General features: G+C 41.9%; 2 protein-coding genes across 4 annotated transcripts in view; one reads left to right on the top strand and one right to left on the bottom strand.

Annotated features, from left to right (window-relative positions):
- The window catches only part of ydjc (YdjC chitooligosaccharide deacetylase homolog), a 42,837-nt gene extending 37,008 nt beyond the window's left edge, over positions 1-5,829 (top strand). For all 3 annotated transcript variants that reach the window (XM_086110418.1, XM_086110419.1, XM_086110420.1), the window contains exon 6: positions 3,396-5,829. In XM_086110418.1, coding sequence (XP_085966544.1) covers positions 3,396-3,711 — 316 coding nt within the window. In that variant the 3' untranslated portion in view covers positions 3,712-5,829. The remainder of the gene's footprint in view (positions 1-3,395) is intronic.
- A 905-nt stretch (positions 5,830-6,734) lies between these two features.
- On the bottom strand, positions 6,735-24,531 carry ak6 (adenylate kinase 6). The gene is made up of 6 exons (XM_086110421.1): positions 24,427-24,531; positions 24,289-24,352; positions 14,884-14,976; positions 14,640-14,698; positions 11,790-11,935; positions 6,735-8,559 (listed from the first exon to the last, which is right to left on the bottom strand). Exons 2-6 carry the CDS (start codon positions 24,347-24,349, stop codon positions 8,370-8,372), a joined length of 549 nt encoding a protein of 182 aa, XP_085966547.1. The 5' UTR covers positions 24,350-24,352; positions 24,427-24,531; the 3' UTR covers positions 6,735-8,369.
- Positions 24,532-24,542: the final 11 nt, after the last annotated feature.

Raw genomic sequence — 24,542 nt, 5'->3', positions numbered from 1 at the left:
CTCCCGTAGACCACCCTCAAGTCAAGAAACTCCAGTTACGTGTGTGTGTGTGTCCTTTGCTTCACCATATTTTTATCATCTTACATGATCCACAGTTTGAATAACTACATTGTAATTCCCCCCAAAAATCGATCCATTTTCTGGATTGCTTATCCTGTTAGTATTTTGTGACATGGTCAATGAGTGGGTATTCCTACCTTTCACATTTTAACCGGTCCACTATTGATTCCCAGTACCTGGGAATTGATACCGGGAATCAACTGTACCACTTTTCAGTACTTTTGTGTGTATTTACTGTAGGTAATGACAAGTTTTGGATAAATTATGAAAGAATATCTCATATTTGTTTTCATTTAACAGACAATATTACACAGTGAAAACAGTTGGGTTGAAAGAAACCCAAATTAGTTTATTTTAAACCCAGCCGCTGGGTTCTAATAGCACCAATTGTAGGCAATTTGAACCAGCGGGATGGGTTGGTTGATTTAACCCAACAACAGGTGAGTTAAATGTTTTACCCAAATGGTTCGCTCAAATTTACTACAGTTCTGGGTTGTTTGTATGACTGATACATGTTTTTGTTATTTACTGTCCCAAAACGCTGTGTCAAATCAACTAGAATTTTGGGTAGTTTCAACTACCACACATTTTTTGGCCGGTAATCCATCCTAATGCATGGTCACATTAACCAATGTGCAAATTAAATTCATATACATTACATTACAATCCCTTAAAGTATTGACTAGATTACGTATAAAACTGTTCAATTTCACACGTGAAACAAAATACATGCTAGGCACGGTCCCTCATAGCATGTATTATGCAACAGACACAGAAATCTGCCATAAATTTGAAGATGAAAGAAATTAAAATCTGTGACAGACAAAGCAGTTAACAGTACAAAACATCTAACAAGTAATAGCATCAGTGCAAAATAAGTAACAGTTAACAGTTACATGAAGTTGATCTGACGGCCTGCAAATGCTGCAAGCTGATACCTCAATTTACAAGCACATATTTGACTTTCAAGAAAAAGTACTAAGTTGGATTTTACTCATGTACTCATTTGTTTCGACAACTACAGTATTTGTATGAAGTCCCTCACGTTGACACTGATTTGGGTATCGGACATATGGGTTATGCCTTGATTTGTTGGCCTCAACAAGATTCTCCACCGTGTTTGTCCTAGACGGAAAAAGAAAGGTTACATATAGTGACGATATGGCATTGTTAAGAGCTGCATTCGATCACAAAATACCAACTGAAGGCCCAGGTCCAAAACACACTCTCTCTATCTACAGTATCTATCACACACACACGCACACGCACACACAAACAGCTAAACTTATGGAGCACTTCAAAAAAACACTGCTGTATACAAAATGCTGTACATGGAGGAAAAAATAATTCATACAACAAAAACATAAATGAATGATGAAGACATTATAAAGCACAAACACAAAACAACTAAAAGTCAAGTCTCATGCTGAGTCAAAACCTAAAGATTAAAAATGAGTTTTAAGACCAGTTTTAAAGATGGGCAACGAGGGGGCTCGCCAGACGTTGAGTGCAAGGTCATTCCAAAGAGGGGGGCCAGCAACAGAAAAAGCTCAATCCACTCGGAGCTGCCGCTTAGTTCTTGATCCCTCCAATAATGTCTGGTCCGCATACCTGAGGCATCTTGCAGCTGCGTAGGGGCGGAGGACCTCAGAAAGGTAAGTGGAGTGAGGCCATTTAAAGATTTGAAAACAAATAATAGAATCTTAAAAAGAACTCTAAGCCAGTGAAGGGATGCCACAGTCGGGGTTATTTGCTCCCTCTTACGAGTGCCTGTCTAGAAGTGAACAGCAGCATTTTGGACCAACTGGAGATACATAATGGAGGATTGGCTGACTCCAAAGTAAAGTGCATCACAGTAATCTAGCCGAGATGTGACAAAGGCAGTACTGTTGAGAAAGTAGAGGCTTCCCAGCATTCAGGGCAATTTTCCCCGGTCCCCCACACCAAGGGCCGAGAGGGAGCTAGCACAGAACCAAAGAATGCTGAGAAGTGTAAAACTTCAGAATTGTTACAATATACTCTATATAGTGTATTTGTGTGGCTCGGCTGCAGGCGGCTGCATTAAGTCTCGCTTGCTCAAAACCCGGAAATGTAATTGTGTGTGAACGCGTGCGTGAGTAAAGTCATTTACTCTAGTACGGTTTTTAACTCTTTCACTTTTTTAGTTCCAACTTAAAAAGATCTGCTTAGGCAATGAAACATGGAATCGTTTGAGTTCATATGAAGTGATGCTAGGTAGTACCAACCCACTTCGGTTGGAATGAAAAAAAAAGCACAGACTTTGCTATCCATCCCTGTCAAGAGAGTAATCCACATAGCCCATCTTTGAATGTCACCAATTGTTTTAAAATGTGAAGTCTGTACACATGACAAACAAAAATTCAGATAGTATATAATTTTCTCGAGATGACCAATACAGCAGGGCACACCCAAAAAAGATTAGTGCCGAGACTGACCTGTGAGAGGCAACATGCTGCCACATGGCATCCACACTTTGGAAGTAGTAATAGAAGAAATAGAATTATTGTCCTATCTGGTTTAAAAACAACAACAACAGAAAAACAGTACAATGCGGTTGCAAATGCTTTATATTCGTGTCCTGCCTCATTGCAAGCTTCAGGTCAGTTTCCTGATTGTCTATCATTCCCTTCAGAATCAGAATCAGAATCATCTTTATTGGCCAAGTATGTAGAACACACAAGGAATTTGTCTCCGGTACAACACGCTGCATTAGTATCATCGTAAACAAGGACATGACAAATAGGTATGCAAGGACATTTCGTAATGTAAGTGAACCGTAGTGCGGTGGTACCACCCAGTGACAACTGTGAGACAATGTGCAAAGTATCAAGCAGAGCTAAAGTTCACATCATAATCACGGCATCTGTGTCAGATGTATTGACCAAACTCTGTTTTGACTGCATAGATTATCAATCAGCTGTAACATTTATGTTGTTGGGCCCTCACCGTTGTCTCGAGCAGATTGGGACGAAAAGCCATCCTGAACACACCCCACACCACAGGTTAATTGCTCAGGATAATCCGAGATCAGACCACTTTGACCATAAGAGAGGGAAATGTTCAAATCTGGCCCGATTGTTGGTATGCGAGTAGCCTGCTTTAGGAAACGTTTAAATCCACAGGTTTTGAAGGACTCTGGAGACTTTTTAAGCATTTTTTGTCGGCCTTGTTCAACAGACGTTTTTACATGAATATACACAGGCTGGGATCAGACCGGTAACAGGTTTGAGTTAAATCGGGAGGTATTGGCAATGCAGTAACTACTTCTAAACAGTATGATCAATGAAAAAGTGAACCCCTTTCCATCTTCACAGGTGGCCAGATGTGTACCTTGGACTGACCACAGTAGGCCAGAACATGTCTGTCTCCAACCTTCAGAGGACCCTCAGCCATGCCTTGAGTATGTCCTCCTGTGCCGCGTCCAATCCTGAAGAGCGAGTGGTCACAGCAGAACTCATGGTCCACCCAGGTTACCCCAGTCATCCACAAAAAGGTGGCTGTGGAGAAGGACCGGATGACTTCTCCCAGTCAGCTGACCGGCAACATGAACTCAGTGTGCTCACTGACTTGTCGCTACTTGCTATGTATCGCAAGGAAAGAGTGCAGCTCTGTGCTTTTAAAGACCTTTGAGAATATGTCTTCACTATATGAATTAGAGAGCTTCACCAGATTAATTTGTTGGGAAGATAACTTTTGTTTCATTAAGAATCACATTGACTATCCTTACTCTTGACACTAGACGAAAATTTCAGAACTACCTTAAAACCATGTTATATTTGGGGGCAATTTTGAAACGTTTTACTGTTATTAAACTTGACCTACAATGTGATGCTATTTATTAAGAAATCACAGGACCCTTGGATGAGTACAGAAAAGTATAGGCCAAGGGGCAATTACTAAACAACGAACCAACAAAACAAGACAACAAAAGACTGGTAGTGGTAGATTTTGTTTCATTCAAGTTGACTAAATTGGGCTTTGGGTGGCGCCATCTATTGGCCAGCCACCGCTGACACATATATGGGAGTTGAAACATTTACATACGCTGTTAAAAAAACATTTTTTTCTCACTGTCATGAAATCAGACAATTTTTTTTTCTTGTCTTAGGTCAATTCAAATTACCAAAATAATTTATATATTGTAATAAATGCCAGAATGACGAGAGAAGAATTTTGCAGGGGACAAATTTTCATTACTTTATTCAAAATCAGAAGTTTACATGTAATAAGATTACTGTGCCTTTAAACAATTTGAGAAAACCCAGATGATGATGTATTTTCTTTGGATGCTTCTGGTAGGTTTATTGACAACATTGAGTTAATTAGAGGCACATCTGTGGGGATATTTGAGGGTATACTTGAAACGTACTGCTTCTTTGTAATATAATGGGGAAGTCAAAAGAAATGTGGACCTCCACAAGTCTGATTCATCGTTGGGTAAATTTTTCAAATGCTTGAAGGAGACACGTTCATTTGTTCAAACAATTATATGACAATATAAACATCATGAGCGTGTCCAGTCATCATACCATTCAGGAAAGAGACTGATTCTGTGTCCCAGAGATGACTGTGCTTTGGTCTGAAATGTGTATATCAACCCAAGAACAAAACTAAAAGACTGTAAATATTCTGGCTGAAGCTAGTAAGAGTGCTGCAAAGTGGCCTGGGCTGCGAGGTCCCACCATAGCTTCTTGCAGCTTTTTATGGCCCGAGCAGCGACCGCTGCACGGTCACTATTGTTTTTGTATACATTATTATTCTTCCAGCCGTCCATTTTCTAATTCGCTTATCGTTACACAGGTCACGGGCGTGCCAACTCTACCTCTCCAGCAAACCCGATGCCTCCCTCCCACTCTCCTCCCTCTTTCACTGTCTCTCAGAAATCAAATCTTGGTTCACCCATAACTTCCTCAAGCTAAACAGCAATAAAACAGAACTCCTCCTCGTCTGTACCAAATCTACTCTACACAAAGCCGACCGTTTTTCCCTCACAATTGATAATTCCACTGTATCTCCTTCCCCCCAGGTTAAGAGCCTGGGTGTCATCCTCGACAGCTCACGATCCTTCCACTCCCACATCAATAACATTACCCGGTCCAGATATTTCCACCTCCGTAATATCAACCGTCTCCGTCCCTCACTCACTCCTCACACCACTGCTATCCTTGTTCACAGTCTCGTCACCTCCCGTATTGACTATTGCAATTCACTTCTCTTCGGTATCCATCACAAATTCCTCCTTAAACTTCAACTTGTTCAGAATTCAGCAGCCCGGATCATCACGAGAACCGCCTCCTTCCATTATATCAGCCCCATCCTCCGACAGCTCCACTGGCTCCCTGTCAAACTTAGAATCAATTTCAAGATACTTCTCGATACATTCAAAGCCATCCATAACCTTGCCCCCCCTACCTGTCAGATTTTCAAATTTCCATTTCCTCTCCCTCACTCAGGTCCTCATCCTCTCTCTACCCTCTGCCGTCTCAGTACAATGGGGTGCAGAGTCTTCAGACGCTCAGCCTCCAAACTCTGGAACTCACTTCCACCCAATATTCGTAATATTGACTCTCTTCCCACATTCAAAACCCAGCTCAAAACCCTCCGATTCAGACTTGCATATTAACCTTAAATCTTTCTCTTCTTTTATTTATAATTTTATCTGTGGTTTTATTATTTGCGCTTGGTTGTAAAGTGTCCTTGAGTGCTGTGAAAGGCACTTACAAATAAAATGTATTATTATTATTATTACTTGATTGCCAAAAAAATTCTGATTCCACTGTGCCAGTATCCCGATGTGCCAGTACGACAACATAGGTCTCAACTGTCACTTGTGGCATCTCAAAATGGGTATCTGGTGCCAGTCGCCAGTGTCTTCAAGTTCCTGGCAGGCATTGTGCTTGAAAAAAAAAAAAAAAAGCAATGAAAAGAATATCGTACGGAGTTAGCCAAATGCATGGTTGTATCGGATAGCATTAGCGCTACTTGGCTTATGTTAGCGATTCTGTACACATCGCAGGGGCTCAATTATAAATGAGAAAAAGCATTGCGTGTGACTGTGACGCAAAGAGACATTCAAACAGCCGAAGCGATTTCAATGGGTTTCAAAACATGTTTCTGCCCAAGTGTGTATGTAAGCGTGTGAGTAAGTCACCACCACTCAACACGACTTGAAAAGGGTCACGGGTGGTTGCTGGAGCCTATGCCAGCTGATTTCGGGCGGAAGGCGAACACCATCAAAAACTGATCGCTAGTCATTCGCAAGGCACATACAGAGACAAACAACCATTCACACCAACATGCATACACTGAGTGGGAAACGATGTCACGCTCTCTGCACACAAGTCAGGTGAAAAGCTCCTCGGTGGCATCCTTGGTGAGGTGTTTCCGGGCGTATCCCACCGGCAGGAGGCCACAAGACACGCTGGAGAAACTCTGAAGACATGGGTTTGGAGAGGGAAGTTTGGGCTTCCCAGCTGAAGTTGCTACCTCCACGAACCGAAAAAAATACACACACACACACACACACACACACACACACACACACACACACACACACACACACACACACACACAGTGATGTGAAAAAGTATTGCCCCATGACCCCTTCTGTTTTTGTTTTTTGGGGGCATAAGTATCCACACAAAGGTTTCAAATCATCAAACCCATTTTAATACAGAAATACAACATGGAGTTTTCAAATGACAATTCAATTTATCAAGGCACAAAATTTCTTTTGCCAAAGTAATTAAATGCCCAAACACTTTTTAAATCACAGAATAACTGCGATATATACATATATATATATATATATATATATATATACATATATATATATATATATATATATATAGAGGGAGAGAGAGAGACACACACACACCCATCCATTTTCCGATCCGCTTTCTTCTCACAAGGGTTGCAGGGGGTGCTGGAGCCTATCCCAATTGACTTTGGGCAGGAGGCGGGGTACACCCTGAACCGGTTGCCAGCCAATCGCAGGGCACACAGAGACAAACAACCATCTGCGCTCACACCGAGGGACAATTTAGAGTGTTCAATCAGCCTGCCATGCATCTATTTGGAATGTGGGAGGAAACCGGAGTACCCGGAGAAAACCCACACAGGCCAATTGGGAGACATATACCCCTTTCCCATTGCCGCAAAATCACGGGTAAACACACTTTTTTGGGCAGTGGGAAAGGAGTGTTGATCTGTGTCCACCGGCACGATATCGGAGGCGGGTTGTGATCGCCTCCGCTTGCAGTTTGAAAGCCTAACACGACTTCCTGGCAATTATGTGATGACATAGGGTGGTACATGATGAGTCATAACATCGCGCGTCATCGGCCTCGTATATAGCACGCTCCCACAATGAAGCTAGAAGATCGCCCCTTAAGCTGTTGTCTCAGTAGCAGCAAAGAGTTGATCCTCCGCTGCTTTTCGAACATTTTGAGGACGGTAAAAAGCATGATAAAAGAAAGAACACTCGCTTCCATGTTGCTTTGTTTACCACCAAGAAATCTGTCGCACTATGATCTACGCAATCACAGCGTGGTGACGTAACCAGACGCAAAGTGGTGGAAGGGGAGCGTGGGGGTGGCGCAGAATCCCCCTCTGTTGGTCAATGAGAAAGGGACAATATGCCAATTGGTTGCGTGTCACCACGGATCACTACTACCCACTAATTTCAGTGGAAAAGGGGTAATAGTCTCTCCAGCGTGTCCTGGGTTGTCCCCGGGGCCTCCTGCCAGTGGAACATGCCCAAAACACCTCACCAGGGAGGCGTCTCGGAGGCATCCTCCGAAACGCCTCATCTGGCTCCCTCGACGTAGAGGATACTGTAATCATCTAAACTAAAATTCAATCTGTGTGGAATGAATGTATGCATGACACCCGTTTCATGTTTTGAATAGTATTCCTGAAGTAAATTTTTTCATGATATAATTTTTTTTTGACAAGCACCTATCAATGGATTTGCCACTATAATTTGTTGCTCCATCATAATTGGCCCCACCCCTTTGAGCCACCACCCGTTGCACGTCACTGGTTGCTGAGCTCTTATAAGTGTTTTCTGACGTGTTGCTTCCACAAATGGCAAATACAATTGATTGATTCGGATTCCTGTGATGTAGAGATAATAGTGTAGGTGAATAGTTTTCACAATGGCAGGACTGATTTTAAAAAAAAAAGAAAAAGAAAAAAAAAGGGTACAGGTTGAAAACGGGCACAAATTATTTTGTTCAAACATATTTTATCTGACAGTTAGTTATCCAAGGTGGCACTTTTCCACTCTAATTGTGGTCTTTTATCCACTGTTTAGTCCACTGCACGATCTGCTCCAAGTTGCTTTCCAGGTCCTCGGGAGTGTTGCTGGGTAGCTGGTGGACAAGCTCCTCTTTGTAGGCTTCAATTGCCTCCTCATAGATGGTCTGAAAGATTTCACACTGCACATTGTCCTGCAGCTTCTTTCCTGTGTAGCCCCTGTCAAGTATCATATTTAAAAGGTTATGTTCCAGAATTAGACATCCAGTTTAAGACCCTGTTTTCCTGCACATTTGTGCATGCCAAAACGGGCCCAAATTAGATTTCGCATGCAAACGGATGTGGAAGCTGATCGACCAACTGGACACCATCAGGATTGGGAATGCAAAACAAGGGATGATGTGATTCATCAAGCCTGCAATAGTAATTATAATAAGCAGTGGTGTGGTGGCCATCGCGATGTTCATGAGAACTCCCGTATGGGAGTTAATCCATCGCCATTTCAGGTTGAAGCATTTTTGCACAACGGGGTCGTTGCATTTTTTTGGGCGGACTGTCACAAGTTTTCAACGCAATCTTACGCACATAACTGGACATTCCAACAATATTCTACTTTGTGCTTGCTGCGCTTTACCAGATGTTCTGTGATAACCAAAACCTTTTAAACACTAGATACAAAATGTCGCTAATTTGCTGATGACCAAAACCTTCTTTTAAACACTAGATACAACATATCGGTAATTTGCCACTATTTATTTTATTTCAGAGCATTAGAAATTGGATATTGCAGACAAACAGAGACTCTTTTGCTTGAGTCCAAAAATTTAACAAGTCAGAAACAGGAACACTCTTTAAAAGGCAACGCAAGTATAGATACTGCCACATTAAAAAGAAATAAAAAGTCAACGTACCTCGTTAGTTTCTTTCCTATGCTTACTGATATGGTTACATTTGGTGGGCCGGCTTGTCTTATGATAATGTGATGTTCAGACCGAATGCGCGAATGAGCTATTCTAATCAGTTCAACTTAAAGTCAGTCCAGTTTACACCAGATAGTAGGTGCAAATCTGTGCCATGGGACGATTGACACGTGAGTGGGGGTGAGCACATTTGGTAAATTGACCCCACCCTGAGTCATGTGTGTGTGTGTTATGTATCAAATCACTTTAATCTCAACGACGATTTACGCGAATAATGATAATGTGCGTCGCGGGTTGAAGATGATTATTAGATTTCTGTTAACGGCAAGCCCCATCTCCAGGTCTGGAGGTGTATGGGCAAGAGCAGGGGTCAGGAACCTATGGCTCGCGAGCCAGATGTGGCTCTTTTGATGATTGCATCTGGCTCACAGATAAAACAAAATATTCTTGCTTGTTTAATCCATCCATCGATTTTTCACTGCTTGTGTCCTATTCAGGGCTGCAGTTGCAGGAGCAATTTTAATTGGATGATACTGGCCTACTACATAGGCCGTTGCTGTGGAAACAGGTAAACGCCCCCTTTTGAATTAGCCCGCTCGGTCATTAGCTCAAAGCTAACCTTTCCACAAAGCAGTTGGTGAAAAGAAAAAAAAATAGATGACGAGTATGATACACTTCAGGACGAATGGACCGAAGGATTCGCCTTTGTGGAAAGAACATGTTCTGCGGTGTGTCTAATTTGCAATGACAAAATATCATCGATGAAACTGTCGAATGTAAAGCGGCACTTTGACGCGCCATGCTACATTCGCATCAATACACGTTGCGAGAGACAGCAGAAAGGAAGCGTGCAAGCGACTGAGCAGGGTGCAAGCTACTCCACATATGGACCAAGCAAGCTGACTATAATTCCGCTCGTTTGGCTGGATTTTTAGCAATTGTGAGGAATGGAAAACCATTCACATTAATGGTGAGTATTATGACAAAATTATTTAAAAGAATACATTTAGAGGCTTATCATACTGACATTTTGTTGAATTCACATATACATACAGTATATATATATATACACACACACACCGTATTTTCCGCACTGAAAGACACACTGGATTATGAGGCGCACCTTCAATGAATGGCTATTTTGTAAAATTTTTTTCATCCCTCTCCCTACCTTGTGGTTTCCTTTCTGAACTCTGACTGTAAATTTCCCCATTGCGGGACAAATAAAGGATATCTTAAATAGGACGCTTCGCATTAAAAGGCGCTATCTATAATGCCTCCACTAGATGGTGGTACGCTCCTTCCATTCAACTCGAGCGGCATCCGTTCAACTTGAGAGGCATTCATGACCGCCTCTGAAAAATGTAAATTAACTATTACTGTACTTAAATGTAACTATGAAAATGGAAAATAATGCATCAAAACAGAAAATCAAGCGAGGAAATCACAAAGTAAATTCTATATCGCCCCCTACAGAATTTATTTTGCGATTTCCTCGCTTGATTTTCTTTGTGGTTTCATTGAAGTAATAATTAATTTACGTTTTTCGGAGGTGGCCATGAACGCCTCTCGAGTGGAACGGAAAAGAAGGCACAAAGACGTACAGTACCAGTATTTGTTGAGACTGTGAAAATCATTAATAAAGTCTGTGTTTAAAAAAAAAAAAAACGACAGCTCTCCTTTTTTCAACAAATACAGGTGCGTCTTTGTCCGTCTCCGTGCCTTCTTTTCTTCCGGTCAACTCGAGAGGCGTTCATGTTGAGACTGTTTTAAAAAATTAACACCACAGCTCTCCTTTTTTCGGAGCTGCGACACAAACTTATTTAATAAAGCAGCGACACAGTTCACTGAACCAACAGCAAGTTATAACATTGGAAGCATGTCTCCAGGAAGGAGCCATCTTGGAGTCGATGTATTACCGTAATGACCATACACAAGATGCACCGGATTTTAAGGCGCTTGGTGAGCTTTTAAGAAAATGGAAGACTTTTTGGTGCGCCCTATAGTGCGGAAAATACGGTGTATAAATATATATGGTTCTCTCTGAAATACATTTCCAAATATTTTGCTTTCATGGCTCTCTTAGTCCATACATAAGGCGGATAATAAGGCACACTGTCAGCTTTTAGGTGCGCCTTGTAGTGCGGAAAAATACGCTAATTTACAAAGAACATCAGTTAAAGGCTTCACAGTGCAGAGGTACCGGGTTCGATTCCAGCTCCGGCCTCCCTGTGTGGAGTTTGCATGTTCTCCCCGGGCCTGTGTGGGTTTTCTCCGGGTACTCCGGTTTCCTCCCACATTCCAAAAACATGCGTGGCAGGCTGATTGAACACTCTAAATTGTCCCTAGGTGTGAGTGTGAGCGTGGATGGTTGTTCGTCTCTGTGTGCCCTGCGATTGGCTGGCAACCGATTCAGGGTGTCCCCCGCCTACTGCCCGGAGAAAAGCTGGGATAGGCTCCAGCACCCCCTGCGACCCGAGTGAGGATCAAGCGGTTCGGAAGATGAATGAATGAATGAGTTAAAGGTACCTGCTTTCTAGCCGTGTGTAGAGCTGAGTATTGTCTGTTCTGAGGACAAAGACAATGTGAAACCAGCGTTCGGGGAAGAGGTCACAGCCATGATAGTCTACAATCACACCTCCATGCGTCATCTTCTCATCTAGCTCATCCACTACCTGCAGGATCACAGAATTGTCACACTGAACCTTTTAAATAAATACATAAAGGAGTGCAGCAGCTGTTACATTTGAATACGAATAATTGTTTGAAGTCAGTGATACCTTCAAAGTGAATGCCTCAAAAGTTGTGCCATTTTAAGTTGAAATAAAATGTGGGTGAATCGCATGCATCCAAACAACAGCATTTTTTGGCGTTATAACAGTCTTCGAATGTGATGTCGTAATCTCACTCAAGCTCTCGGTGGAACTTGTAGAACTGGGGTCAAAAAGTGCACTTCAATTAACAACACATTTATTGCTTGCTTGCCATCCTGGTGAGGATAAGTGGTTTAGAAAATGAATGAAGGGATTGCAAACATTGCACTGGATCATTAGCGTCATAATAATTAAAACTTATTGCAATACAAAGGGCCATGACTCATTGAGGTGAATCGATGGTGAGTGATATTTTTAAACATTAGTTTTTATTTTGGTCCTTGAAAACGTGTTCACATGAAAATGACCACGAACACTAAAATGTTTGGGGTCCTGGATGTATTTTAAAAAATGTGTGTGCACATGTATGGGGCCAATGTGCATTGTTGAAAGGTCACTGTTTCGTCAATAAAGCTGTGAGTGATTTATTGTTTGCAGCAGTAATATAAAATACAGATTATAGTGGTACCTCTACTTACGAAATTCATTTGTTCTGGAAGAAATTTCTTTAACTAGAACATTTTGTAAGTAAAGACGCCTTTTCCATGAAAATGCCCTAATCCGTTCCAAGCCCCCCTCCCCCCAATTCAGACATAAATATTTTCTAAAGCATCAAAATGCATCAAAATATGTAAACAATACATGTTAAAATTATATTATTGCACAATACATGATTGTTGTGCAGAATGTAAAAAAAAACTGAATAAAGAATAAAAATGATGGTCATATAACTTTTCACTGCGTCTTCATCGTTTTTTTGCCCTCGTTAGTTCATGTTCTCTCTCAGAAGTGGTTTTTGTCCAGCGTTTTGGAAAGAACTGATCCAAGGACGCTTGCTTTTGTCAGTTTTTAACAATCCTTCGAAAATGTCCAAGGCAAACATCAGCATAGTGAGCGATCGCCCGACTGGTTAACACTTTTTCTGGGTGATTCACATTTACGTAAAACTATCAGAACGCCTCATGGCCCGAGGGGCGAAGATGGAGGACGCTGCAGAGACACATATCTATCTATCTACACAAATAGACACATACGGTTGAGCAGTGATCCCCAACCCCCGGGCCGCCGACCGGTACCGGTCCGTGGGTCATTTGTTACCGGGCCGCGCAGGAAGAATAAAGAACTTACATTACTTCCGTTTTATTTATTTTTGGAATCTGGAAATGTTTTATTTTGAAAATTAACCCCGCGTCAAGGCGCGCTTTTTGGTCATGTGATAGGTTACTGATAAAATGAAACCCAGGGGCTAGCAAAATGAGTAAAAAACAAACGTCTTTGGAAAGGGGAAAAGGCCCAGCCAGAGACAGAAGAGGAGCCTATGACTTCCAAGAAAAACAAGGCTACATTTAATAGACAGTATCAGGATTTCCTACTTAAAATACGAATTTATCTCAACGGGAGATTCCCACGCACCAAGCCCACTCTGCATAATATGCGGAGATGGTGAGTCTTATTTCTCATACACTTTATATTTGCGGTGTATCTTATTTTGAAGGCACGTTTAACCATTACCATGGCGACCAGAGAGTGTTACGGCCAGATAGGACGTTCCTCGTGTCATTATTCGTGTTTATTATTATGTTTCGAAAATACCACCCTTTTCATGCAGTTCATATTATTTTGTTGTATTTATCCGTAACACCTTAAAGGCCAGTCCCTGAAAATATTGTCTGACATTAAACTGGTCTGTGGGGCAAAAAAGGTTGGGGACCGCTGCGGTAGAGGACCCTCTTTGCCAATGGGAGGCCAGGGCGATGCTTGGTAATAGCCAATGGCAGAGCAGCTATAAGTATGCTGCATTCAGGAAACTCGGAGCTGCGAGGAGCAGCCCATACTGTATTTTTACCTTTCGGATCTTTCTTTTGTAACAAGAGGCAATATTTTCCTGTTGAAATGTTTTGTAACTTGAAAATTTCGTATGAAGACACTTTCGTATCGTACGTAGAGGTACCACTGTATACAGTAAAATACTCCCAGGCGGAGTCCTGCTCGAATGTTCCTGACAGAATTTCAAAAATAGGAAAATTCAGATAAATTGTTCAGGAAGGGAGGGGCAAAGTAAGGAAATAAAAGACAAGATATTTTATGGTCATTCATTTCAATGCAAATGTTCCATAACCTTGAGAAATACAAGATAATTGCACTTGTACCTGATATGCCTGAATTATTTTGGCTTAAGAATCATCACTAAAATTTGTTTCATCGGCAATTCACCAATAGCACTGGAAAACAATGGCAATCTGGAGCACCAGAGAGCAGTTTAAAATGGTACACGTACGTACGATAGTGATGTTCCTGCACTTGACACGCTGCATAAGTTTGTCCCATGCCTCCTCCGCGTCAAGTCTCCACTAAGGTAGGCAGTGATTTCCTTTTCGCAAACTCACAAGCTCTTGTATCAGCTTTATTTTTCTGTTTCGTTGTGTGTGTCGCATACATTGCATTTCATCAAGGGAAAAGAGTTGGTGATCATCTTTAAGTTAAAGAGAATTCAAACATGGCTCACCCTGTCTTCATCCAATATAGGGCACTGGTACTCTTCATCATAGCCATCATAAAGATCTCCTGTGGAAAAATGAATGGAATAAAAAATAGAGCCTCTTATCAATAGACGATATACAATTGATATCAATGTGTTAAACAAACGTGACGAAAAGAAAAATCAAGAATACTGCCTTATTCAAAGTCACCAAACACATCAAATCATCCTCTCTGAAGTGTCATAGCATGTCGAAGTAAGTTCTTTTTACCTTCCTGAGCCAGCTCACCTATATTAACATAGGTGAGCCCGGTCCGCTGAGCTAGCTCCTTCCCCAGGGTTGTTTTTCCAACACCAGGGGTCCCTATAGAAAAAAAAGAGTGCACCAATTTAAGTGCAAGATGCACAACACAACATGTTCCAAGTACTGAACAAACGTTTTAGTTTTCGCTTCCAAACAGAAACCGCATGTTGTGCCCTCACAGGAACATGAATGTTCTAGGGTGGCCTTGTGATGTACTGCATAAACTCGGGGTCACCAACCTTTTTGAAACCAAGAGCTGCCTCTTGGCTACTAAAACGGAGGGCTACCAATTTGAGAGTATGCACTTTTGAAATCAATTTGCTCAAACAACCTTCATGTTATATCCATCCATTTTCTAATCTGCTTATCCCAACAAGGGCCACGGAGGGTGCTGGAGCCTATCCCACCTGTCTTCGGGCAGGAGGCTAGGTACACCCTGAACTGGTTGCCAGCCAATCGCATGGCAGACATAGACGAACAACTGGGCTCACACTCACACCTCGGGACCATTAGAGCAAGGGTGTCAAAGTCAAATGGACGGAGGGCCAAATAAAAAAATTTGCTGCAAGCCGAGGGCCGGACTGATCGAATGTTCATTGAAAATGTTAACAATTACCACATACAGTTTATTGAACCAAATTTAATCGACTGAAAACCTAACAAATACATTCCAATATGATCAGATAAATAAAGCAACATTTTCTTATGGCTCTGTCAGTAAACTTTCATTTTCAACAGGCACAAAAAACAAATTTCCCTTTTATAAAAATACCCATAACATGAATGACAGAAATTCAATAGTCCATATTTTCTCTTTTAGCAAAAGTAGGCTAAATTTACTTCAAAGACAAACAAATAATAGCAATTTTCGATCATTCACTCGAATAAAATATTTTCAAAACATAATTGGATTGAAATACACTAAAGTGCAAAATTTTATTAACCAAAAACAACACTTTCTTCAAGGAAAAGTAACATGCAGTTAAAGCAAATATTATACTTAAATTTTTAAACTTGAACTGAGTAAAAACTCTTAATTTGTGATTGCACAGTAATTTTTTTTTTGTGTTTGTTTTGTCACTTTGTGTTTGTTGTTACGTCGTGTGGACCTGATGTCGACTTTTTTCAGCATTTTTTGGCCACGACATTCATCAAGGAGGAGACTCTGTGCTTGGCGGTTGCGCCTTCTCGGCAGCATGGGTATACCAGCACTGTTTTTGCCTGGGAGGAATGTCGGCGCCATTTGACTGTCGTTGCTGGACAGTCCCGGGGCACTTGTGTCTTGCGCCTGTAATGGGCAGCATTTTTCACAGCCCCGCTTTGTTCAGCGGAGAGATCGGTGCTGTTGAACGGTCTGCGGCTGGATGGATGTAAGTCTTGAGGAGCCGACGATGAGAAGGAGCGTTAGCGCGGAGCGCCGATGCGGATTTGGAACTGGGAGTCGCGGCTTGGAGTTTGAAGCGGATTACGTGGGACAGGAGAAGTGAACTAATCTCTTTATGTCAATGGACGCTACAGCTTCGTGTTTGCTTTCAAAACTTAGCTTGTAGCAGACGTGTGCACATTTTCAGCATGACGTCTCTGATCCACTGGTGAAAGGACACTTTGATCCTCTCCTCTTTCATCTATAACTGCTTCAGACAACAAAGTGTATGCAGAAAAGTGGTGAAGATTGCATGACTGTCTGTGTCCTATGTGTTGTGTTGTATTATTTTGACTTCAAAATGGCGCCGCGAGAGTGGCTGCCTTTCCAGCAGCTCCTATATTTTGTTGTTCTACTTCTTTCTTTCATAACTTTGCTGCTGTGAATTGGGAATTTCTCCATTGCGAGACTAATAAAGGTTTTCTTATCTTCTTATCTTAATCCCGTATTCACTTCTTTGAGGCTGAGGCTGATACTTGGTGGTGTTTCATCTTTTCTACAAGTTCATCAATATTTGGGGTCAGGCTCTGAGCTGAGCAAATCCTCAAAACTGAGTGAAGGTGTTCAGCAGTAAATTGACTTCTGTGTGATGTTTTGTTCATCTTCATCAAAAAAAATAGTTGTTCACCCAGGTATGTGCTGCAAACCATCGACAACGTTTGAGCAGCCTGGATGCGCAGCTGGGCCATTGTGTCAGGGAGGAAACGGGCAAACTGCGCAGCACCCACTGCCGTATCTTTTTCATGCACTATAGTTGTGTCCTGCATAGGATGTAAAGCCAAAAACTCCTGTCACGCTTAAGCTGGAGTCCACTCCGCGGACGGAAATTGACAACTGGGCAACATCAGAAACTTCAGCGTTCTCATCCACAGCCAAGGAATATGCGATGACATCTTTTCCGTTTTTCACAAGCTGCTCTTTTTGATAAATGGACAACTGCTCTACTCGCTAGGCAATGGTGTTTCTGCTCATGCTCACGTTTAAAAAGAGTTGTTTTTTTTTCGGGGCAAACTTCGTCACAAACTTTAAGCATAAAGTTTTTAATGAAATCCCCCTACGTAAGTGGCCAGGCTGATTTAGCGATCTCTTCTGCCGCAATAAAACTGGCCGTGACAGCAGCCTGGCTTTGTGATTTGGCTTTTTTGAACAGAGCCTGTTGAGATTCAAGGCTTCGTTTTAATATTGTTGTTTTTGTTCGCGTGTTTCATTTCATGATGTCATCTCAGATTACACTCTTTCAATACCGCCACACTTTCTCCGCACAGAAGACACACAGGTTTTCCAGCTATGTTCGTGAACATGTACTCCGACTCCTACCTTGTTTGAAAACCCCAGTTCTCAGTGTCCACCTTCCATTTTGCCATTTTTGATGGGTATCTGAAAGCTAATGTCACTGTTATGCGAGCGACTGCTGCACTAATAAATATTGAAATAAAGTGGCCGTCTGCTTGGCGCGACACCGTTGCATTGTGGGAAATGTAGTATTGGTCCGTGTAAAAGATCTGTGGGCTGCCGGCTTGCTGCGGTCTGCGGGCCGGTTCTAATAATAAATCAATATCATCCCAGGGGACACTGATAACCTTCTCGCGGGCCGGATCTGGCCTGCGGGCCGGCACTTTGACATATGTGATTTAGAGCGTTCAATCAGCCTGCCATGCATGTTTTTTTTCAGAATGTGGGAGGAAACCGGAGTACCCGGAGAAAACCCACCCAGGCACGGGGACAACATGCAAACTCCACACAGGAAGGCTGAAGCCAAAATCAAACCCTGCACCTCTGCATTGTGAGGCTGGCGTGCTAACCAGTCGACCACGGGAACACCTCATAAGTTATAATTAATGAGTAATGATATAAATTTGAGATTTCTCACAATATTTATGAAACAGATAAATATCAATTGGCCACACTTTATTATTAACATCTGCCAGTGTTCACATTTTGAAAAGATCACTCCCGCAATATTCCTGGAGAGTCACAGTGGCTGTCTAATCACTGGTGAGCTATTTTTGGAATAGGCCCGCGGGCCGCTTATGTAGTCCTTGGGGAGTCCCTGGTGCCCACGGGCACCATGTTGGTGACCTCTGGTATAAAACAGTACTATTTGCGTCCGCTTTAAGCTGGGTGGATGGAGAGTTCGGCTGACTATAACACATTTTCATGCCTTTAGATCAGAGGTGGGCCGACTACGGGCCGGACTTGGTCTTTTTAATCCGGCCCGCCGAAGGTTGGTACACAGTTACGGTTCAATGTGAATGATTGCATTCATTTCATTTGGTTGACCACAGACAAAACCCATGGGAAATAATCCCTCAAACACAATATCCGTGGCAACGTGTACAGTGCAGTGGAAAAAGTGTCTGCCTTCCTCCTGTTTTTTTTTTTTTTTGCATATCTATCACACACACAGGCTTCAAATCATCAAACCAATTTTAATACCACCCGGAGACAACCCAAGGAAATACAAAAAGCAGTTTTCAAATGACAATTCAATTTAATAAGGAAAAATAAATCTAAACCTTTCTGAGCCTCTGTGAAAAACGTAATTGCACCCTGAACCATTTTCAACAATGAATATTGTTTGCACTGTTTCACACACAAACTCTGTGTTCAAACAAGTCCACAAACAAAAATATAATAACATTTTTCTTTTACTATGCATGTTGCTTTGCACCTTAGTGTAGGGACTTCTGGCATTCCTTCTCTTGAACAATCCTCGTCAAATCTGGCTTGTATTCCATTGTTGCCACTCGAAGCAGGCACTGTCTGCATGCTAGCTGCAGCGGTTACTTACTACTTGGGTCAGCTTGCCACGAAGGGCAAACTTTTTTGACCGAGGATCGACTTTTGAAGCGAACAACTCCCGCGATTGACCTCGTGCATGTGCAAGCAAATATCCACGCACGCACGTGGGCGCCCAACCATGCACACGCGCATATGCACGCACGCATGCCTCGATGAGCAAGAGCTGGAACGTCACCGAACATGAACGAAATCGAAACACATGGACATACGGAGGACCCCCATTTCCTCCTCCCACCCCTCGCGGTCGGCTTGGGACGAGTCCGCTGGCTCCCGGTCGATCGCGATCGACGCATTAGGAAGCCCTGCCTTCAAATCAAAGGTAATGCACTAACTATCTTAGCGCCATTGCTTGTGCATGTTCGGTGACTTAAAGGTGAAAATTCAGTTGCCATGTGAGTGGTTGCCCTGTATGTCAATCAAGTAATGGGATTGATGATAGTTTGACATCATAAATTCTGCTGTACTTAGCGCCGTTGTTTGCAAGGCAGCGCCACCATGAGGCGTTTTCGGCGCTTGTCATGTGAACGCCCGGGAGCCGCATTGAACCAGCCAAAGAGCCGCGGGTTGGCCACCCCTGTTCTACAATGTCCTCATAAGCAGTGACTGTGACTTTCCGCTCCTTACAGCATGATGTGAGCAGAAAGCTGACCTATTCTGGTATTGAACTAACTCTATGTAGTTATAGCTAGTTTGTTGGAGTCTTGGAAATAAAACGTCCTTTTCAAAACCTTGCAAAAGCTGTTCATCAAAATGACAGACCTCATTTTGTTCCACTTGTATCAGTTGATGCTTCCATCTGTTGAGAGCTGCACCTTTCCATTAGTGCCTACACCACTGGTGGCCAACCCACGGCTCGCGAGCCACATGCAGCTCTTTGGCAGGTTCAATGCGGCTCACAGGCTTTCACATGACAAGCATTGAAAACACTTTGGCAGTAGCGATGTGATTCAAACAAAGGCACAAAAATACACAGAACATACAACATCAGCCTATCATCAGTCCCGTTACTTGATTGACATTGAGGGCAACCAATCAGATGACTGCATCATCGCTCATGCACAAACAACGGTGTGAAGCGCTAAGCTAGTCAGCAAATTACCTCTGATTTTAAGGCTGGGGTTCCCAATACGTCGATCGCAATCGACCGGGAGCCAGCGAACTGGTCCCAAGTCGACCGCAAGGGGTGGGAGGAGGAAATGGGTGGGAAAAAAAATACTTGTTTGTGTCTTTAGCTTTCGTTCATTTTTAGCCCGTTCCAACTGTTGCCCATTGTGGCGTGCACGCATATGTGCGCGAGTGCACGGGTGGGCACCCGTGTGTGTGTGTGTGTGTGTGTGTGCTTGCACGTGCGCGAACGGATCGATCGTGGGAAGTTGGTCGCTTCAAAAATCGATCTTTGGACAAAAAAAGTGTGTGCGTGTGTGTGTGTGTGTGTGAGTGCGCGCGAGGAAGGATATGATGTGGCTCTTTGCAGTAACACAGTAAAAAATTGGCTCTTAGTCTCTGACTAGTTGGCCACCCCTGGCCTACGCGCTGAATTAAAAAAAAAAATCCTGTTAATACATGACACTGATAATGAGGATATAATACACTTTATCAAAATTCCAAACGGCCCCATTAAAATATACAAGCTCTTTCATACTTAAAACCCTACCTTTGAATGTCTTTATTTTTAATTCATGCTTAATTTACACTATTCAGGATTATCGTACTAGCACACATACAGTATTGCATGTCATCCTATCCAAATCTAACAAATAGCAGTAAATCATAGAACCGCTTCCAGCAGTTGTAGCTTCAGTACTACAATTGTATGGCAGGCATCAGTGAGTTGACAGCATTTACTTAGCTGTAATGTTTATATCTATAAAACTGCTTCTTCCAGTGCCACAGACAGTAAACCTCTTGTGCTAAAAACACCCACACCCACACATAACTTTGTAAATTATTATTTTTTTACACCAATGAATCGTATTTTGGGGGACCTAACCATGCACAAAATCTCACCAAACTTTGCACATTCACAGGCCCTGTTGAAAAATGTGACATTTTAAAGTTGTCCTAAATCATGAAAACAAAATGGCTCTTCATTGCCAACTAGAGTGGGAAAACAAAAACCAATCCCAACATTTTTGACCGAGGCCTACGAAAATTGGCATGCACGTGTAGCACCCCATGACGTACAAAAACATAATTTGCAGACATCTTCTAAAACGAACAGGAAGTGAGCGATTGATTTTTTTCAAATGTCCAATTTCGGTCCATTTTACAGGGCTCATACTTTTACACCCTTGTCAGAGAGTATTCATTCCGATTGACCTAAAACTTTGACAATACCATCTTAAGAGCTGGGACAACAACAGTGAAAAAGATTTGAATTTTCAAAATTCTATAAGACGGGCGGGGCATTAAAATTTACATTTTATATTTCTTTCACCACAAAAGAGGAAAAACTTATTTCATTCCCCATTCCCACAGTAAGAGCTGCAAGTAGCAGCCCAGAGTTTCCTGAACACAACAACAAAAAAAAAATGTACGGGAATTTACATATTTCTACAAATTACAGATTGTGCATCCAGCAGACCAAGAGATCCCCCGCGTTGGTGTGGGGGGCACGAGATACTCCGATAGTTTTACGTAAATGTGAATCACCCAGAAAAGTGTTCACCAGTCGTGCGATCGCTCACTATGCTGATGTTTGCCGTGGACATTTTCGAAGGATTGTTAAAAGACGACAAAAGCAAACGTCCTTGGATCAGTTCTTGACAAAATACCAGGCAAAAACCACTTCTGAGAGAGAACATGAACTATAGAGGGCAAAAACGATGAGGACGCAGTTAAAAGTTCAAATGACCATCATTTTTATTCTTGACTCGATTCTTTGTTTTTTACATGATGCACAACTCTCATTTCCTGTGCTATAATCTAATTGTAATGTATTTGTTATACAGTATATTTTGATGCATTTTTATGCTTTGGAAAACATTTGTCAGATTTTTTTTGGGGGGGGGGAAGCTGGAACGAATTAGGGCATTTACATGGAAAACGCGTTTCAATTTACAAAATGTTCTAGTTAAGAAATTTCTTCCAGGAACAATTAACTTCATAAGTAGAGGTACCACTGTAAATTTAAGCAGCATGCTTGTGCGTGAGAGAGAAGAAGAGATGGAGAAATGTCACTCTGTACCAACGATAACAAAAAAACGGTATGGTAATTTACATATTTCTACAAATTACAGATTGTGCATCCAGCAGCCCAAGAGATCCCCCTTGTGTTGGTGTGGACATGTGAACAGTGCTGCATGGCTGGACTCTAACCAGCCAGCTGACCTCCTGCTGCTCCTCAGAGCCGACAAACTTCCACCACTAAAAAGGCCAGATCACCCAAAATAAATGTTGGGTCTCCTTGCGACGAGACAAGCGCAGTGAATCTATGAAGTAGAATGTGCGCGTACACACACAAGCACACCCCTGCACACATGCGCAGTCACACACTCAACTCACAAATGTCTGTAGTTCAGTTCAACCTTTGTATATGAAAATGAATGGTTATTTTGCAAAAGCCGTTTTGTGTGTCGTTTGTGATGCTTTGTAGAAGGAATGTATTGTTTGGATATTGTAACTGATAAAAGATAAAAAGCTGTGTTCAAGTCAAAGTATGCTTGAAATATGTTTTTACAAAAAGATTGTTTTCTCAGTTTTTTGCCAGAAATTGGAATATTGATGACATTTAGCTAGATTCAAATGCTGATTGGTAAAAACTGGAAAAACATTCCCTGATGAAAGAAGAGGGTCTAAACATTCTTTTGGCAGGTTCCGTGTTCATGTAGCCATAGAGCACAATCATTTATGGGCCTTTCAAAATCAGACAAAATCCAGTAAAATGGCTGAGATTGAAGGTATTGCTCCAGTGAGTTTTTGGAAAGTGGGGGGAAACCGGAGTACCCGGAGAAAACCGACACAGGCACAGGGAAAACATGCAAAGTCCCACACAGGAAGGTCGGGGCCGGAATCGAACCATTGACCTCTGTATTGTGAGGTGGACGTGCTAATCAGTCGACCACCTTGCTGCCCCCCGGAAGACATCTGAATGATAATATTTTGTTAGACATATACCGCTACCTGGTGACGACTAGATTTTATTATTATTATTTTTTTACATTTAATGTATTGCATAGAATTAATTCAATTGAAAACATGTCAGAAAAGCCTCAACACATAATCCATGCTCCATGCCGAATATTGTGACATTTGGGTGAACAGTGTGACCATTATGGTGTCGCAAAATCTGATGATTCACTGACAATAAAAGAGCCTGCAATTTGACTCACATGATCCTATCTACTAAAAGCTCTTGCATTTGCTGAGGACATATACAAACTTATTTTTCATAATAGTGGCCACGCCACTTACTGGTTACAGGAAAAAAAACAATGTTTGAATATTTTGATTCTTCTGTTTGGCTGTGGGCAAAGGTGGATGCTTTCTTCTCTGCTCCTGCCCCCCTTGTTATGTCCCTACTTGCTGACTTTTGTATTTTGCTGTCCTCTGTCTCAACTTATTCCTAACCTACTGCTGGATTTTTCGTCTGAAAAACAAATCATGGTTTATGGTGATTGACTGACTTTGGATGCAGATGACTCGTCAATCAATTGCTTCGGCTTGGCTTTTCCTGGTGACCTAAAAGTGACATGCATTTGCATCTTAAAGTTGATATTGCAGCTGTATGTTGAATTCAATGTTTAATTTGCAGCGGCAAGTGGAATTAGCAGCTTGATGAACTGACTTTTTTAAAATGAGTACATAATTAATATTTTTATAGTACTGGAATCAAATTTTGCATCAAGAATTCTGACTTAGAATCTGATGGCAATTAATGGCCATTTCCATTCTGCTACGGATTTCACGGAATACCAACAATGCCCCTACCTTCAATGGCTACAGAAAATAGATCGAGCGAATGAATTTGTTTTATTTTGAATCTTTTTTGTCATACTTTTGTTTAAAGTATTACGACATACGGCAGTTCGGGCTAAAACAGTGTGCAAAGTACGTAGCTATTGTTGCTGTATGATTTTGAACAGCGTAAATGCGATTCACAAAGCCACACAAGATAACAAAACTAACTATTAGAGAGGCTTTGATACCTGTTAACAGGATGTTTGGTTGTCTCGTATTCATATCGAGCGAGCACCCAACACGTGCCATAACCTGAAAATAAATAAATAAAACAAATGTTTGAAATATTGTCTTAAATATTTGCGTTTAATATCCATCACACTGACCTGAAAAGATGACACCAGGGATTGCCTTGCGGTAATTTACTTTGTCAGAAGTCTCGGATGAATTTTTCTTTGGCATTTGCACCTAAAACATTGCCGTAAATTGAGATGTCACCTCA

The sequence above is a fragment of the Hippocampus guttulatus genome, chromosome 5 (assembly GCF_054856545.1).
Source record: "Hippocampus guttulatus isolate MCC_2025c chromosome 5, RoL_Hgut_1.0, whole genome shotgun sequence".
In the NCBI taxonomy this organism is placed as follows: domain Eukaryota; kingdom Metazoa; phylum Chordata; class Actinopteri; order Syngnathiformes; family Syngnathidae; genus Hippocampus; species Hippocampus guttulatus.
This window is presented reverse-complemented; position numbering and strand designations above follow the sequence as displayed.

Coding starts and splice junctions, on each gene's coding strand:
- ak6 (XM_086110421.1), bottom strand. CDS start 24,349: ATGGCACGTGTTGGGTGCTCGCTCGATATGAATACGAGACAACCAAAC. Junction 14,977..24,288: donor ACCAAACATCCTGTTAACAG/GTATCAAAGCCT, acceptor TTTTTTCTATAG/GGACCCCTGGTGTTGGAAAA. Junction 8,560..11,789: donor TACACACGGCTAGAAAGCAG/GTACCTTTAACT, acceptor GATACTTGACAG/GGGCTACACAGGAAAGAAGC.